Genomic DNA, 16,617 nt, shown 5'->3' with positions numbered 1-16,617 from the left:
GTGGAAGTAAATATTTTTAACCACTTGAGCTATAAAGCCCTTGCAAATTTTAAAATAGAAAACAAAGGTAGCAAAGCTACTTGCCCAAGTCGACCAGGCTCTATGTTTGCATGACCGGTATAACGGTCTGGCTCCCCTCCCACCCTCCACATTGTCCTCAATACCAGCCTTCCTTATGATCCGACTTCCTCTCTCTAAATCAGCCACCTTCTTTCTCCTCCTCAAACCCTAATCTTTTCAATATCTTCCAAAAGATTCATGAATTATTATTAGAGAATCAAAGCTGAATATTTTCAATGTAAGTTCATCCTTTCATTATATTTTCTTTCTTATTTTCTTCTTGATTCTGTTTTCAAATATTAAATTATATGTGAGATGATAGATCATGATGCAATCCTTAACAATGCCAAATACTTGGATCATTGGTAGGAAATGAGAAGAAAAAAATATCCAGATAATTAATGGAGAAATTACATTTTGTCTAAATTTTGTTTTCACATTCTCCTACACAACTTAGAAACATGGAAATTAGCACTAGGAATTCAAAAATGATGTGGGACTTCATGAATGACTTATTGGGTTAAGGCATTTGGAGCTGAGAATGATAAATGCACCAGAAACTAACATAAAGGAATGTTTTGAGAATCAATACAACAGTTTGCCCAAGTTTCTATTGAAATTAGATTAACTCAAAGAACCTCAATAACATGGAATTTCCCTTTTTTGGGGCCTAGTTGGGTTTGGTTTTGGCTGCATCATTTTGTATGCTTCATTCCAAGCCCTCAGGGCTCATGATTGCCTCCCCCTCACCCCCTCACCCCTGTTTTTTGTGTTTTCTTTTTTACTTAGGCAAGTGAAAATGTAAAAAGGAAAAGGAAAGGGGAAATAAAGTTTTAATACAACCAATTACACAATTAATTTAGACACTTAAAAATCACCTGAAAGAAGAAGTCTCAAGCCTTATGTTAGGGCACACATTATGGCACACAGCATGGAAGGATATTGAAGCATGAGTGAATGAAACCATGTTGTTATCTTAAGATCATAGATAAGTAACTGCATTCTATTTTGTTAATCTTCTCTCTCTCTCTCTCTCTCTCTCTGGACAATATGAAGCTCAGAGACTTGAGTGCATTTTTTATTTTTTCTGTTTTTCAATCTATCCATGGCAGCATCACATCTGTTTACTTTGATGGAATAATTTGTGCTTTATGCCACTCAGTGACTTGACTTGGGACTTGCCTGTGAATTCTCACATTCTAGCCTCGTATCTATGTAACCGATCGCAAAAAATGTTTGATTGTGGTTACAAGTCACAATACATTGGTGGCCAGAAAGAGAAATTTGTCAGGTATATAATGTACATTGTATCTGTTACTCCTTGCATTTTGCTTTCCATATTTTCCTTTTTTTTCTTCTAAAGACCGATTGTCAACATATAGGCCTTATCTGAGACTTTGGGTCGACTAAAAAACTCAAAAGCTTTGCTTAATGAAACCATATTTATGTAATGTAGAACACTAGATTTCGCCACTTTTGAGCTTGGAATTGACAAATTTTCTAGTAGTTTGCAGCTGATAGCCTTAAAATGTTATCTTTTTTCCAACAGATACATTGACTAATGTTCTTTGTTTCCCATGAGATACATCTTTCTAGAGGTCGTGATTGAACTATACTATATTCAATTACCCTGTTTTTGCTTGATTTGGCTGCGTTGGGTGGTTATGGTAATCCCTGAAAACATACAAGTACACAATTAGGACACTAACCTGTGTCATACATATATCATATCTCAAATAGAAAAATGGATATGGATTCTTGTTATTACAATGATGTATTGTTATTCTCTAGTATGACTTGGCATATGTTGGTACCTGTAGATTGGATGACTTGGACTCTACAATGTCGATGAGTGCTGATACCAGTAAAATGAAGAAATCTGTATTTCATATTGAGGCATTACCTTTTACTGGGAGAAACAGAAAGGCAACATCATCAAAATCATTGAAGTATGGAATTCAGAGGGGATCAGACGGACTAAAGACATTTGGTAGAACATTAAGAACTGGGGTCACCCGTGCAGTGTTCCCGGAAGATCTTAAAGTGTCTGATAGAAGGATATTTGACCCCCAAGACAAGTCCCTTCTGTTATGGAACAGGCTTTTTGTCATATCATGTATCTTTGCAATATCCATTGATCCTTTGTTCTTTTACCTTCCAATCTTCGATGAGAAACAAGATTGCCTCACTATTGATAGAAACTTAGCAGCCACAACTATAACTGTGCGGTCATTAGTAGATGCTTTCTACCTTATTCGCATGACTTTACAGTTTCGCACAGCTTATATTGCCCCATCATCTCGGGTGTTCGGAAGAGGTGAACTTGTGATAGATTCTTCACAGATAGCAAAGCGATATCTACACCGCTATTTCTTTGTCGACTTTGTTTCCGTGCTACCCTTACCACAGGTCTGAAAAATCTGTTTAATTTCTCTTAGTCCGCATGGATTTATGAATATTTGTTATTGTTCTTGACACACTGACTTTGCTGCATATTGTACTTTAGTATCTAAACTTTAGGACTCCAATGGCTTAATACTATACTGTAAGCTAATTTGGATGCCAATAAACTTTGGAATAGAAAAAGATGGTTCTCTTATCATGTTTGTTCATTACTACAGATTGTGGTTTGGAGATTCTTGCATGGAAAAGGGTCAGAGGTATTGGCTACGAAACAGGCATTGCTATTTATTGTCTGGTTTCAATTATTGCCAAGATTTATCCGCTTACTAGCTTTAAATTCAGACCTTAAAAAGAGTGCAGGCTCTTTCGCCGAAAGTGCTTGGGCCGGGGCTGCATACTATTTGCTCTGGTTTTTGCTGGCTGCTCAAGTAAGTATTACTCTCATGTTACATAAGCGTGCTGTTGGACTTCATATTTCATCTCCTTCGAGGTTTCTGTATAGCTCTCTCCTTGCTTTTTGTGGAGTATATTAGCTTGATATCCATTGTTGGCTTGGGGTCCATGGTTGTCTAACATGGTATCAAATCCTTGATTTTAAGAGGTCTGAGTTCGAAACCACCAATCCCCATTCCTCACTTATTTGTTTGTTTGCAAGGTGCATGGTGGGCTGCACTTACACATGATTAAGTTTGTTGCTTGATATATATTGTTGGGTCATTTCCTGAAAACTTAAGACATTGGGTTTAGTGGCTGTCTAAGAGGCAAGTACAAGTATATAGTGGAATGATCTGACTGAATCTTCATCACAAGCTTAAGTTTTTATTATGGTTTAAGCCTTTACTTCTCATACATTTTTATTTTCTGAATACTAGTAGCTCAAGTATCTTGTAGGGTGTCTTAACCAATATATTTTCAACCATTGTTGGATAAAATTTTACAGGTCACTGGGGCTGCCTGGTACTTGTTAGCTGTAGAGCGCTATGACACATGCTGGCGGGAGGCTTGTATTGAAAGTAAAAAATGTTCGATAAACTACTTGTACTGTGGCATTTCTGAAAATATCCCAGGATACAAAGAATGGTCAGATATCAGAGTGGAAGTTCTTAATAAGAGCTGCACTGCTGAAGGTGACATTCTGCCATTTAATTTTGGAATCTTTACAGAGGCGATAAGTTCAAAGGTCATTGCATCCACAGAATTTTTCTCCAAATTTTTATTCTGTTTGTGGTGGGGACTGAAAAATTTAAGGTATGATACTCATTTATCAATATATTTTTTAAAATAATTATCTCTGATATATGTATACTATAGCTGATGCTCTAATACCAAGGAAAAAGTGAATAATTACACCATTCTTTTTATTTATACTTTTTTTTCCCTGCTGAGATTAGTTCAACTTCATTTTCCCATTGCAAGCCTCCTTCTTGTTACTGCCTGTGGTGATGATACCCCAGACTAGAGATGAGTCTCCATATGGTCTTGTTACTTCACCTGTGCCTCATCTGTATGCATACCTTATAAAAATACGCAACATCTCTGCGGAAGAAAGTTAGTGCAGAGAAGGAGGAGTTTGTGTAGGCAGGATTTCTTCCTAGTGTGTTTAGATAAGCTTCAATTCTGTTGCAAATTGACATCATATGCTTTGACTGTTGTTCTGTGACATCTGAAACTAATGCATCCTTCATATGCAATGCTCATCAACTTTTAAGCCATCTTCTTTCCATCCAAAGTTCAGTTAATATTTTGTATTGTTAAAGTGCGCAACATGTTTTCATTTCGGTTTTCAAATCTGATTAATTTCAGCACATTGTTATTTCACTTTTTGCAGTACACTTGGCCAGGGTCTTGAAACCAGTACCTTTGCTTTAGAGATTCTATTTTCCATAGGGATAGGCATTTTTGGCCTCATCCTCTTTGCACTTCTGATTGGAAATATACAGGTGAGGCATAAATTGATCTTATGGATGCTTCATATACGTCCTTTATTTTGGAAATGTTGGTTGAAGATGAGGATGCTCATAGAGAGCCTTTGCTTTCATGATGGGAAGTGTTGGTTATTGTTGATCCGAATCATTATTATGATGTTCCACCAATTAGATTCACCAGAAACTATTTTTATGGAACAGACCATAATTCTGCAAACTTGTTTCCGCTTTCTACTTTGTATGTGGTTTCTACTTTAAGCCATAGAAAACTGATACGTTAAATAAATTTCACCAGACCTACCTTCAGTCTCTCACGATTCGTCTCGAGGAGATGAGGATTAAAAAGCGTGACTCTGAGCAGTGGATGCACCATCGCTGGCTTCCACAAGATCTTAGGGAAAGAGTTCGACGCTACGATCAATACAAGTGGTTGGAGACTCGAGGTGTAGATGAGGAGAGCATTGTCCGGAGTCTTCCAAAAGATCTCAGAAGGGACATTAAACGGCATCTCTGCTTGAATTTGGTTAGAAGGGTAAGTATCCACACTTATGTCAATGTTCATTCTTATTCATTAATGTTGTTATGTTATTGCAGATATATGTTTACAAAGGCTATGTTTTAACTGATCAACAGTCTTAAGCTATACCCGTTTTTGTCCTTATCAATCTTATGCATGGAATGCACACATACATATCAATGCGCTTTGGTGGACAGCTAACTAGATGGCTCTTCCTTCAAAATGGTCAAGTTAAATTAAGGAAGCATGCTACTTTCTTGGCCATGGAGTTTAAGTTCATACAGAATTTTTCTGTTTTTCTTTAAATTTGCAAACTTCCCCTTGTACGATCTTTATAATTCTTCCATGTCGTCTTCTCATATTTGCGCTTCTGTATTGTGATGACGGTTAACTTCACACGGTCCTGACTCATTTATATGCAGGTGCCTCTTTTTGCCAATATGGATGAGCGGTTGCTTGATGCCATTTGTGAGCGTCTAAAACCAAGTTTATGCACAGAGAATACCTATATTGTGCGGGAAGGGGACCCAGTTGGTGAGATGTTGTTCATCATTCGTGGTCGCCTAGAAAGTGTGACGACAGATGGTGGTCGGAGTGGATTTTTCAACAGTGGTGTGCTAAAAGAAGGAGACTTTTGTGGAGAAGAGCTCCTAACATGGGCATTGGATCCTAAAGCTAGTTCTAACTTACCATCATCTACTCGAACCGTGAAGGCTATAACTGAGGTTGAGGCTTTTGCCTTAGAAGCAGAGGAGTTGAAATTTGTTGCCAGCCAGTTTAGGCATCTTCATAGCAGACAGGTTCAGTACACCTTCCGTTTCTACTCCCAGCAGTGGAGGACTTGGGCATCCTGCTTCATCCAAGCTGCTTGGCGCCACTACAGAAGAAAATTGGCAGAAAAACAGCGTAAGGAGGAGGAAGAAGGCTTTGACTATAGCGAAGGAGATGATGATAATGACGATGATGATTATCGAGGCGGTTCAATTACAAGCAAGCTTCGTGCCACCTTTTTTGCATCCCATTTTGCAGCAAAAGCACTTCGCGGTCATAGGCGTCGCAGTGCAGGTAGCACAGGTATCATGGGTAGCATGGGTAGCACGGAGCTGATGAAGCTGCAGAAGCCCCCTGAACCTGACTTCTCAGCTTATGATGATAAGAATTGATATCCAAAATCCAAGAGCTGTATAAAATGTATGATTTTTGGTGGCAGTTTATTATATGTTCATAGGCTTGATGTGTCATCAAATCAAATGGATGCCAACATTATGTGTCATAAAATAAAAATCAAGAAAAAGAACTCTTCTTTCAAAAGTTGGAAAAACCAACTTTTTCTGCATATGGAGAAAGCACTTTATATGCTCATCTCAATCCATCTCAACTCAAATCTCGGACACGATGGTCTTTCCCAATACAGAAATGGTTAGTGTTCTACTTGAGAAACAAATGAGTTATTTTGCTACCGGTTTTCATTTTGGGTAATTTCACCATAAAAATCCCGAAAAAAAAACATCATGCCTAGATTACGTCTCATAATATGTTTTTGCATTACGTATATACACATTGGGCTTTGGATTTAAATTCTCAATGCTTGGGTAGTTTTGAGTTGGTAACATTGCTAAAGGATTATTTTCTTTCCTAGAAACTTCAAAATCTTAAACATATCCGCATCTTTTATACACAATTTCAGAAAAGTAGATTGCAGAAGTAATGCATTGCCAAAATTCGGGAGAAACAGAGCCAACATTAGTCTTAAACCACACACCACAGATCCAGGAATGCAAATGGGAGCACATATTCAATATATCACAGATAATGTTGTTCTTTATATCTTCATTCCTATCTTTGCCAAATTTAGGTTCTTTATATCTTCATCAAGCAATTTTCCCGAATGTCTTGTTCCATTTATTCATTTTCACAAGGTTCTCAACCTTTTTAAGATATTTTCCATCTTTCTTCTAGATGGCAAGTTATTCATAGTACCAAACTTGCAGTGTGCTCAACATCATAACGGAAACAAACAAAACCCAAAGACCAAAAATCCAAACAATATCTACTTCAAAACCTTCCACAAATTCTCATCGACTTTTCAAAAAATCCAAACAAAAAGGGCAAAAACACTTGCGGAAAATCAATCTCCAAGCGGGTCTTTCCATCTTCAAGAGCATAAGCAAGCGATTTTGCAGCATCAGTGACAAGAACTTCATAGGACTTGGGCTTGTAGACTGAAACTCCGAACTTGGGATCAAAACTTGAAGCTGAAGAGCCTTTTTCAGCGCATTGGATTCTTTTGTTATTAATCACGGGGAATTTTGGAAGCGTTTGAAAAGTTGATAAGCTTAAGAGGCAGTAGCAGTTTTGGGTAATGAAGTGAGAAGATGGCGGACCCAGGAATATTTACAGGGGGTGGGCTAATTTTTGTTTTGTTTTGGGATCAATTATAAGCCCTATTTTTAAACATATATATATACAGAGAGATTCCATTGAGGGATCCCTCAAATAAGCTTATTTGAGGGACACCCCTTGTAGGCCCCACTCCGGACTGTATTTCACTAATCAAAACCGTCTATTTTGTAGATACTCATTTAAAGATCATCTCTACAAAAAATCACTTGAATCCGATATCATTTGACCACTCAATTAAGTTATTGAAATTTTAGCATTTTCTTGAAGCACCGTGTTCATTGATTTTGTAAGACACAATTGGATGTCGAAATAGTTTCCGATTTGTCTAATTTTTTGTAAGAATGATTTATGAATGAAGACCTAAAAAATAGATTGTTTGGATCATTGGGAAAAAAATGGTAGGGTACCCTAAAGGACGTCCCTCAAATAAAATTATTTGAGGAATCCCTCAATAGAAGGGGACTGTATATATATATATCAAAAGCAATATCTTCTTCGGATTAATTAGCCTTTCTACACGCATTTTCGTGCTTGCGAAGTTGCGAGAGATTTTTTAATAAAAATTTTTAATTTATTTTAGAATTAAAAAAAAATAGGTAGCTACGTTCCATAAAAATAGGACCTATTATCTAATTTTGTCTTAATATGAAAAAATGTGAATATACTATATTATCTTCATTTAATTAATAATTTCAATTCCTAATATTTGAATTAACTAAGAGTATTTTCTGATATTTTGAATATTTCATCATTTTCTACCTTTTGTTATATATATATATATATATATTAAAAAAATAATAGGTAGTTGTGTTCTATAAAAATAGGACCTATTATCTAATTTTGTTTTAATATAAAAAATAAGAATTTACCATATTATCCTCATTTAATTAATAATTTTAATTCTTAATATTTGAATTAACTAAGGTCATTTTCTGGTTTTTGAATGTTTCACCAATCTTTGCCTTTTGCTTTATATATATATATATATATATATAAAAGTGGCATACTTTTTGACTAATTTAGTATATTTCCCCTAGATTAAAAACTATTTTCAGAATTCATTAAAAGAAAAATACTATTTTCAGAGAGATATCTAAACAAAGAAAACCCAGAAAAACCAAAATTCAAAGGCTCAGAAGAAGAACAATTTGAAGCTCGAGGACTTTGGGTTAGCAGAGTAGTTTAATTAGGGAGAGTCCATATTTCAATATTTCCAAAAGAAGCAACATCAATAAATTCGAAAAAAAATAAAATCAGAGAGATATATAAACATTATTAGAGCCAAATCAAAAGCTAAATAAAACAAAGAAGAGAGAGAAAAAAATAATAATAATTGAAGTATTAAAGTATTTGGCTGCAAATATGGGCTACGTTCTAGAAAAAATGGTGGGCTATTATTTAATTTTTTTTGGATTAAGCTTACACAACTAAGCCTAATTTGTCTCTCTCCAAAGTCAACACTGGGCTAGAGCAGCATGGATCCGTCCTCGTAGAGAAGTGTGGGAGAGAACAAGAGGGTGGTGAATTGCGCAATGTGGAGAGAGAATGGAAGGTGATGATGAGAAGGCCATGGTGGCATGGCCATCTCTGTGTTTTGTGGTTGATTTGGTTTTGTCGTGAGAAAGGAGAGGAGGGAAAAGAAGCCGAAATGGACTAGATGATGATGATAAGGAACTTTTTTTTTTTTTTGTCCTCAAAGTTTGAGACAATTTAACTTCTACACTTCTGACAATTAATTGACTGGTTCTATTTACCTCTTCTTCATAAATAAATAATAAAATTGTTGTAACTTAAGACTTTTGTTTTAGGAACCTCGACGGTACGATGGAACTTTATGAATCAACAAACAGAAAAGAACGGGAAGATGTAATGCCTAACCCCGGTTACAAGCATCAATTAGAAGAGAATCATGATTAATATTGTTGTAACTTAAGACTTACAAAAGACAGAGAATTGTAAAACATTCGAAATAACAGAAAATGCCCTTTGTTAATGCAAACATGGGTTATTGACCCAAATGGTCTCCCAACTATTGCTCGAATTTCATTTTGGTCCACCAACTAAAATTTTCATTTCAATAGTCTTTCAACTCCCTATTTAGTATCAAAATGGTCCTACCGTCAAAGTCCATCAATTATTCCGTGAAATTGAGGGGCAAGATCATCAAAGTCTATCTACCCCTACAACTCACCGAATTCCTCTCTCTGTCAATTATTCTGTTGAACACTATTACTTGTCTGCCATAGAATGTAGTCATTTGTGCCTTTGGAGGCTCTCCTGGGGAATATTTCTTCAAATTGACACATGATGAACAAGCCATAATGAGCCTAAGAAATACTTCACATTAAAGTTATAACAGACCTAGCTATATGTAACTTCCTACTTGTCCATGTGCAATAAACTGAACAAAATCATTTGCTGCAACAATGCCTTTAAATTTACAGAAATTGGATCTATGGAACCTCTTCTAAGGGAACAGAGGAGCCAAAACCAATTTGTTGAGGGAACAAATCCATGGATTTAAAGTCTCTAAGAGTTGTTGGCACATTCCTTGAATTTTCCAGAAATGGAAAGAAATTCATGGGTAGGGCATTCTGATGAAACATCTCAAGTGTCCTTGTCCATGTAGTAGCATCAGCTCAATGAATCAAATACTATCTTAGGAACTAAATAAGAAAAATTCTAAAACCCTTTGGTAGACAGCTATTGGAAACATAAATTTTAAGGGCAAATTAGAGATGGGTATTCTGAGTTTGATTTTGGGTTTTTGCAATTTTGGAGTTGGAACTTCAATTATGCTTGTGATCGGCTATTACCTCTTCATCTACTTCCAGCCAACTGATGTCATGGTCGACTCTATCTTCCTTCTTATTCTCCAATTTCCTTCCTATTCATTGCTAATTCTGCTTTTGTGATAGGATCTATCTAGCTGGGAGAGGAGGTAGTGGGTGTCTTGAGAAGTTTTTGGTGGGAGAGGAGGCTTATGGAAGGGGAGAGAGAGAGAGAGAGAGAGGGTTTAGGATGGTGGTGAATCACATCTTTTCCTTGTTCCTGGCCTCTAACTACAGTAGGTATTTATGGTGAGATTCAATTTTTAAATTTTTTTAATTAATATTTTAATTTATATGGATAGTTTTACCCCTCAATTTAACATTAAAATTGACAGACTTTGACGGTATGACTGTTTTGATACCAAATGAAGAGTTAAAGGACCATTGAAATGAAATTTTTAGTTTACGGACCAAAATGATACTGGGGCAATCGTTGGGGGACCATTTCAGTCAATAAAACATAAAACATTAAGAATTAAAATTATTAATTAAATTAGGATAATATGGTAAATTCACACTTTTTCATATTTAAAAAAAATCGGATTATGGATTCTATTTTTATAGGATACAACTATACATTATATTTTTTAATTCCAAAATAAGATAATGGGTCCTATTTTTATGGAGCACAGCTACCTGTTATCTTATTTTAATTTTAAAATAACAAATCTAAAAAAACCAATTGGCCAATGGGTAGTAGTTTAGTAATTGTTGTAATTTAAGAATAGTAATTTAATTCAGTCACTTTTTTTGTGAGAATATGAAGGTAAAAAGTCTCATATTGAAAAGTTGAGAAACCTAGCAAGGGCTTATAAGGAGTTGAGCTACTCCCCCTCATTGCCAATTGATTTTGGGGTGGAACCTCAACTTCCTTCATGGTATCAAAACAGGTTAGCCTACGTATGAAAGCCCAACGGCCACACGTGCTCCATGTCATTCAATATGTGTTGTCCACGTGCTAGGCTTGAAAATTCACCACACGTGTGGGGGCATGTGGGAATATGAAGATAAAAGTCCCACATTGGAAAGTTGACAAACCTAGCAAGGTCTTATAAAGAGTTGAAATACTCCTCCCATTGCAAATTAATTTTTAGGTAGAACCTCAACTTCTTTCATTTTGTACATAATTATCAGGTGAGTGAATTGGGATTCTTGTAAGGCTAAAAACACCACAGACACTAGTGTGCTAATTTTATATAAAAAATTTTCATAATTAAGTTTTTATCCTTAAATTTCAATAATTAGTTCAAGATTGAGTGAACCGTTGAATTTACATCCAACGGTGAGTGACCACAAATCTCTTGGACTCCTGTGGTCCAACAGATCGGGACTGTATGACTTTGTATTTGAAATACAAATATTTGAATTTGTTGTTGGTTTTAGTCGTCTATTGTTTAGGAGACGCTTTCTACATCCATTATATATTACTTTTTTCATGTTTTTTGTGATTTTTTTTTTTTCTTCTTCTTCCACTTGAACTACAAGCCTTTTGTGTTTCCTCAACATTTTTAGTTGCAACACAAATCTCATAGCTACACAAGATATCTAATTATATTTCTGTCCAAAAAAAAATTTATATATAATCATATTCATTTTCCAAATCCAATTAAGCCCTCAATTATAAGTGAAACCTTGAATGCCACAAACGTTTTTAGTTTTATTTTTATTCTTGTCCTAATAGTTTAGGGCACTTTGGAAAGTTTGTACAATTGTGAGAAAAATTGGACTTTAGGCTTCCTTTGTTGGACTTCATTTAGTTTCGCCTATGTCTAAGTTGCTAGTTATTTCTTGTTTGGTCTTCTCTTTGGAGTTGGGGTCTTGCTTCTTTTTCTTTTTTTGCTTTCAACATTTTTTTTTTCATCATTTATTTACAAATTAAAACTGAAAAATTAGAAACTGTAAACTGAAATGGTTGTAAACTCGCCTAAACTAAACAAGACCAACCACTTGTATTTATTTTTAGGGTATACTAGTGATTTGCCCCTTGAAATTGTACCTAACTTTCAATTAACCCCCTATTCTTTTTTATTATATAGAAAATTAAGGATATGAACTTCTTTTTTTTGCCACTTTCCCCCGACCGTCTAAATTCTCATTATTTCATCTAATTTTTAGTTAAATGATTTGTTTGGGAAAAAAAAACTTTTTGAAGAAAAAGAAGAAAATTGACCACACACACACACAAAAAAAAAAAAAAAACAAAAAAACAAAAAAAAAAAACTGAACTGGCATTCCTATCGCCTCCCTCCCCCAGCTCTATCTCCTCCAGCACATCAACCCCATCACAACACAGCTAAAAACCCTAAAACCCAGCCAAAAAAAAAAAAATTCCCCAAATTGAATGAGTCTTTGTTTGAGAAAGGCATGGAAGTACTGATATGGACGAGGAGGAGATTCAAGCCCAAGCATGTAAGTTCCCAAGAATTGGAAACGGCAGCAGCAGTGCCACTAACCCAGCTGCCGACGACGAAGATCAAGACCCATCGTGTCTAGCCCTCAAGAGGGCTGACAACCGCTTCCGCGAGTGGCACTACTCCTGCATCATCCACGTCTCGAGGGCCTCCGGCTACAAAGATCGGCACAACAAGGTGTGGACTTCAAAGGGGCTCAGAGACCGATCCCCCAGCCCCATCCCCATGCGAGATTCACCCCTAGATCGCCGCCTAACGCCATCATACATACAACCACCCCATCCCCACCCGAAACGGATGCTAGTTTGGGTCTGAAGGTGGGTGAGAGAAGGTTGTGCAATCTAAGAGAGAGTTCCATTCTTGATAGTTTTTGTTTGCAGAGAGAGAGAGAGAGAGAGAGAGAGAGATGGCAATGAAGAAAACTTCAGATGAAAGGAAGGCGTTGAAGTACTTGAAGCCAGATGGGGAAGAAGACCTCCTCTGCCTAAAAACAGAGCACAACCCAAAGGAGCCCATGAAGCTGACTTTGAGCCCATCTCAAGATCAAACCAAGGCTGAGCCATGGTTGTTCAAACCAAAACCTGGCAGTGTCTTCCCTATGAAGAAGAGGTTAGTGAAGAGGATGATGTTTGATCAAATTGTCCAATGCTTTTGCTCTGTTTCAGATTATACTAATAGTCCTCAGCAACTGTTGCTGGAGCCTGTGAAACCACCACATCATCAAACGCCAATAAGGTCATCAGCAACCACGTTTACCCAAAGCCCACCACCACAGATATGGAATGATTTTCTGTTTCTGTTTCTGCTGCTGGAGTATTTCAATTTTCTGTTTTTAATTTTAATTTATTTTTAATGTACAAAATGACCATTTTGCCCTCATTTTAAACGGCAAATTGAATGAAATGTTGTGGATTTAGACGGAGAAGGGAAATTAGCGGAAAAAAAAAGTTCACATCCTTAATTTTCTTTAAATTAAAAAAAAAAGAAAAGAATAAGGGGTTAATTGAAAGTTAGGTAAAAATTTAGAGAGCAAATCGTTAATATACCCTTATTTTTATATTAAATGTATAGTATTCTCATTGGCTAATAACCAACCAAATAAGAATTTTTAATTTGAATTTTGGTGGAACTTCGAAGTTATTAATTTTTGGGTTGTAATTATTAATTTATTAGTTATTAAACTTTGAAGTTTGATGGCATATCAAATTTTAAGATGATTTGATGTGCTAGAAAATTAAAAATATATAGCAAGCTATGAGAAAAGTTTCTTATAATATGATTGATTTGATTACCTATTTCAGTTATTAAAAAGAGAAAATTTCTCTATAATGTATATAAACAAATATATATTTTCTCAATTGAAATTGCTCATCATATTGCAAGTGCTTCGCTTTTCATAATGGTGACTCTTGCAGTTGGTTTGAAGGATTGCCTCATATTAATCAAGGTATATTGTTTGAGAATTATATATATATTTTTAATGAAACAATAAATAGATTTTATTTCAACAATAAAGTTAAAAGTAAAAAACGTATTTGCAAAAGATTTTTTTGCCTACAATTTTTCAAAATTCTTCAATTTTGTCTTTTTATGGCAGCTGGCTAGGTTAGTTAGCTGTCGTTGTCAAAGTAAAAATAAATAAAATAAATAAATTTGTAACTTCACGCGTATTGGCGCACTTAAAACCCGACCGTTGGAGACAGAAACTTCATTTCCTCAAACCCTAATCCCCAATCGTTCATCTTCCTGTTCTCCGAATCAAGAATTCAAGTGTAGCCGCTCATTCTCAGTTACAATTCCAATTAACCCAAGAAATATTTTGTATTTTCAGTGAAGAAATCATGAAACGGAAGGCAGAGCAAGAATTAGAAGAAAGAGGGAAAAAGCAGAGGATGTGGTGGGGTGATGGAAATCAGTGGGAGAGAGGGGAGATGATCGGAGAAGGAAGCTATGGGTCTGTTTTTCTTGCTTTTTGGAAAAAACCCCTTTGGGAGCTTAATCTAAATGATACACCTCCAGCTCCAGTCATGGCAGTCAAATCTGCTAAGCTCTCTGATTCAGAATCCATTCAGCATGAGGCAGGCATTCTCTCTGATTTTATAGGGTCCCCTTTTGTAATTCAGTACTTGGGTGAAGAAATGACAACCATTGATGACACAGGTGAAGAAATATTCAACTTGGCTTTGGAATTTGCTGCTGGAGGAACCCTTGATGGTCTGATTCAGAGCTATAGAGGTCATGGGCTGCCTGAGTCTGATGTGAGGAGCTACACAAGGTGCATACTTGAAGGGCTTATACATATTCACAATTGTGATTATGTTCACTGTGATTTGAAGCCGGAGAACATCCTTCTTGTTCCTAGTGATACTAGCACCAGTGGTAGTTCTAGTTTTGTGGCCAAGATTGCTGATTTCGGATTGACTAAGAGCACCAAAGATGATATGGATGGATGGAGAGGCACTCCTAGGTATACAGACCCAGATGCTTTGATTGATAATGTGCAGAAGCAGTGTTCTGATATTTGGTCTCTTGGTGCTATTGTGCTTGAGATGTTAACAGGCAAGCCCCCCTGGGATGTGGAGCCTGATTCGACACTTGATGATTTCCTGGACATGGTTGCTGGGGAAATAACTCCCAAAATCCCTACTGAAATCTCTGGTTTGGCAAGGGATTTTCTTATGAAGTGTATTGCAGTCAACTCATGGGAAAGGTTTACCGCTCAAAAGCTCCTACTTCATCCATTTGTACAGGAGCCACAACTATCTGAACCAAGTCATGCCAAGGTGAAGGTGCTTAGCTCATCTTTGGGCTCTGAAGATGGTGCCTCTTGCTTGAAACCAATTGAAGATTACCGCACAAACTCTGCCCCTGTTCCCAGAATTCAGCCCTCACCGGGTTTTGAGATACCAGCTGGACTATAGAAGTTGAGGTTCTATTTCATGATACAAACCTTATGATTCTTTATTCTAGTATTTTTTTTATTTGTAAAGTCGATCACTTGAAATTATTCATTTCAAGGTCATAACCACGAAATTGTACAAAATGATTCAAACATATATACGAGTTGTTCTTTACTTCTGCCAATCCTGATTTCTTTTCACTTGTATTAGTCCTTATTTTTGTTGACTGTTTAGAATGACTGAGATTTATCCAAAAGATAGATTGAGTAATATTTGTAACAGTAGAGATCTGATCCAAGCACAAAGAACTTTTTGAGTGGCAAAACTGCTTTAGTTGTACCAGTTGGACCAGTTTTATTTTCTGATCATTCTGGTTAAACCAGTTTTTTGTTTGTTCTAGAACCACAAAGATGCCTACCTTTGTTTGTTTGTTTGTTCTAGTTGTTGTTTACTTATGCTAGTCCTGATTTCTTTTTACTTTTATGAGTCCTGATTTTTGTGCAGTTTTATTTTCTTTAGTAGTGTGTGCAGGTTCGTAGTTGTGAGATTATTATAATTCTGCTTCTAGGATATTAATCAGTTGAATGATGCAAGTTTATAACTATTATAGCCCTGAGTTCTTTTTATTAGTCCTGTTTTGCCTAATTCCAGAAAAGGAATGGTGTCAGATTGGCTACTTGTACAGTCCCTTGAAATTCCATTGCACACACCGCAAGTGGCAAGTTTATAATTAAGCTACCAGCTAGGATTTAAATCTGATATGGTGTTGGAACCATTTGAATCTTCTGGACTCTCAATGTATACAGGTTTGACAAAAATTTGGAGCAACTCAGGATCTCCTTGGTTTGATAGTTTTGGAATCGGGCAGAATAGTATCTTGGCTTACAGACGTAGTTGGTCCATCATTTTACCATTTGTGTGTTTGTTAGGTCCTTGTTTTGCTAGTTTTGGCTTACAGATGGGTGTTCCCTTCATTTTATTATATACATTCTGGCTTTATATTTTAGTCTTCCTATTGTTCAGGAGAGACTTTTTGCAGAATCCATTCAATGCCATTTTCCTATTTTTTTGAGATTTCTTTCTTCCTCCTCTTATAATTTACCATTTCAATTACTTTACTTATGCATAATCCATGTCTAGTAACTAGTCCTAATATTGCAGAAACTG

General features: G+C 36.1%; 2 protein-coding genes across 2 annotated transcripts; both read left to right on the top strand.

Annotated features, from left to right (window-relative positions):
- Positions 1,293 to 6,210, top strand: LOC18784037 (putative cyclic nucleotide-gated ion channel 8). The gene is made up of 7 exons (XM_007216442.2): positions 1,293 to 1,351; positions 1,881 to 2,469; positions 2,682 to 2,891; positions 3,404 to 3,711; positions 4,292 to 4,403; positions 4,684 to 4,920; positions 5,328 to 6,210. The coding sequence occupies exons 1-7, from the start codon at positions 1,293 to 1,295 to the stop codon at positions 6,066 to 6,068; spliced, it is 2,256 nt and encodes a 751-aa protein (XP_007216504.1). The 3' UTR covers positions 6,069 to 6,210.
- Positions 11,469 to 15,627, top strand: LOC18783542 (mitogen-activated protein kinase kinase kinase 2). The gene is made up of 2 exons (XM_007217528.2): positions 11,469 to 13,159; positions 14,382 to 15,627. Exons 1-2 carry the CDS (start codon positions 12,957 to 12,959, stop codon positions 15,469 to 15,471), a joined length of 1,293 nt encoding a protein of 430 aa, XP_007217590.2. The 5' UTR covers positions 11,469 to 12,956; the 3' UTR covers positions 15,472 to 15,627.

The sequence above is a fragment of the Prunus persica genome, chromosome G3 (genome assembly GCF_000346465.2).
Source record: "Prunus persica cultivar Lovell chromosome G3, Prunus_persica_NCBIv2, whole genome shotgun sequence".
NCBI lineage: Eukaryota > Viridiplantae > Streptophyta > Magnoliopsida > Rosales > Rosaceae > Prunus > Prunus persica.
Note: the sequence above shows the minus strand (reverse complement) of the source record. Positions and strands in the feature narration are given on the sequence as shown.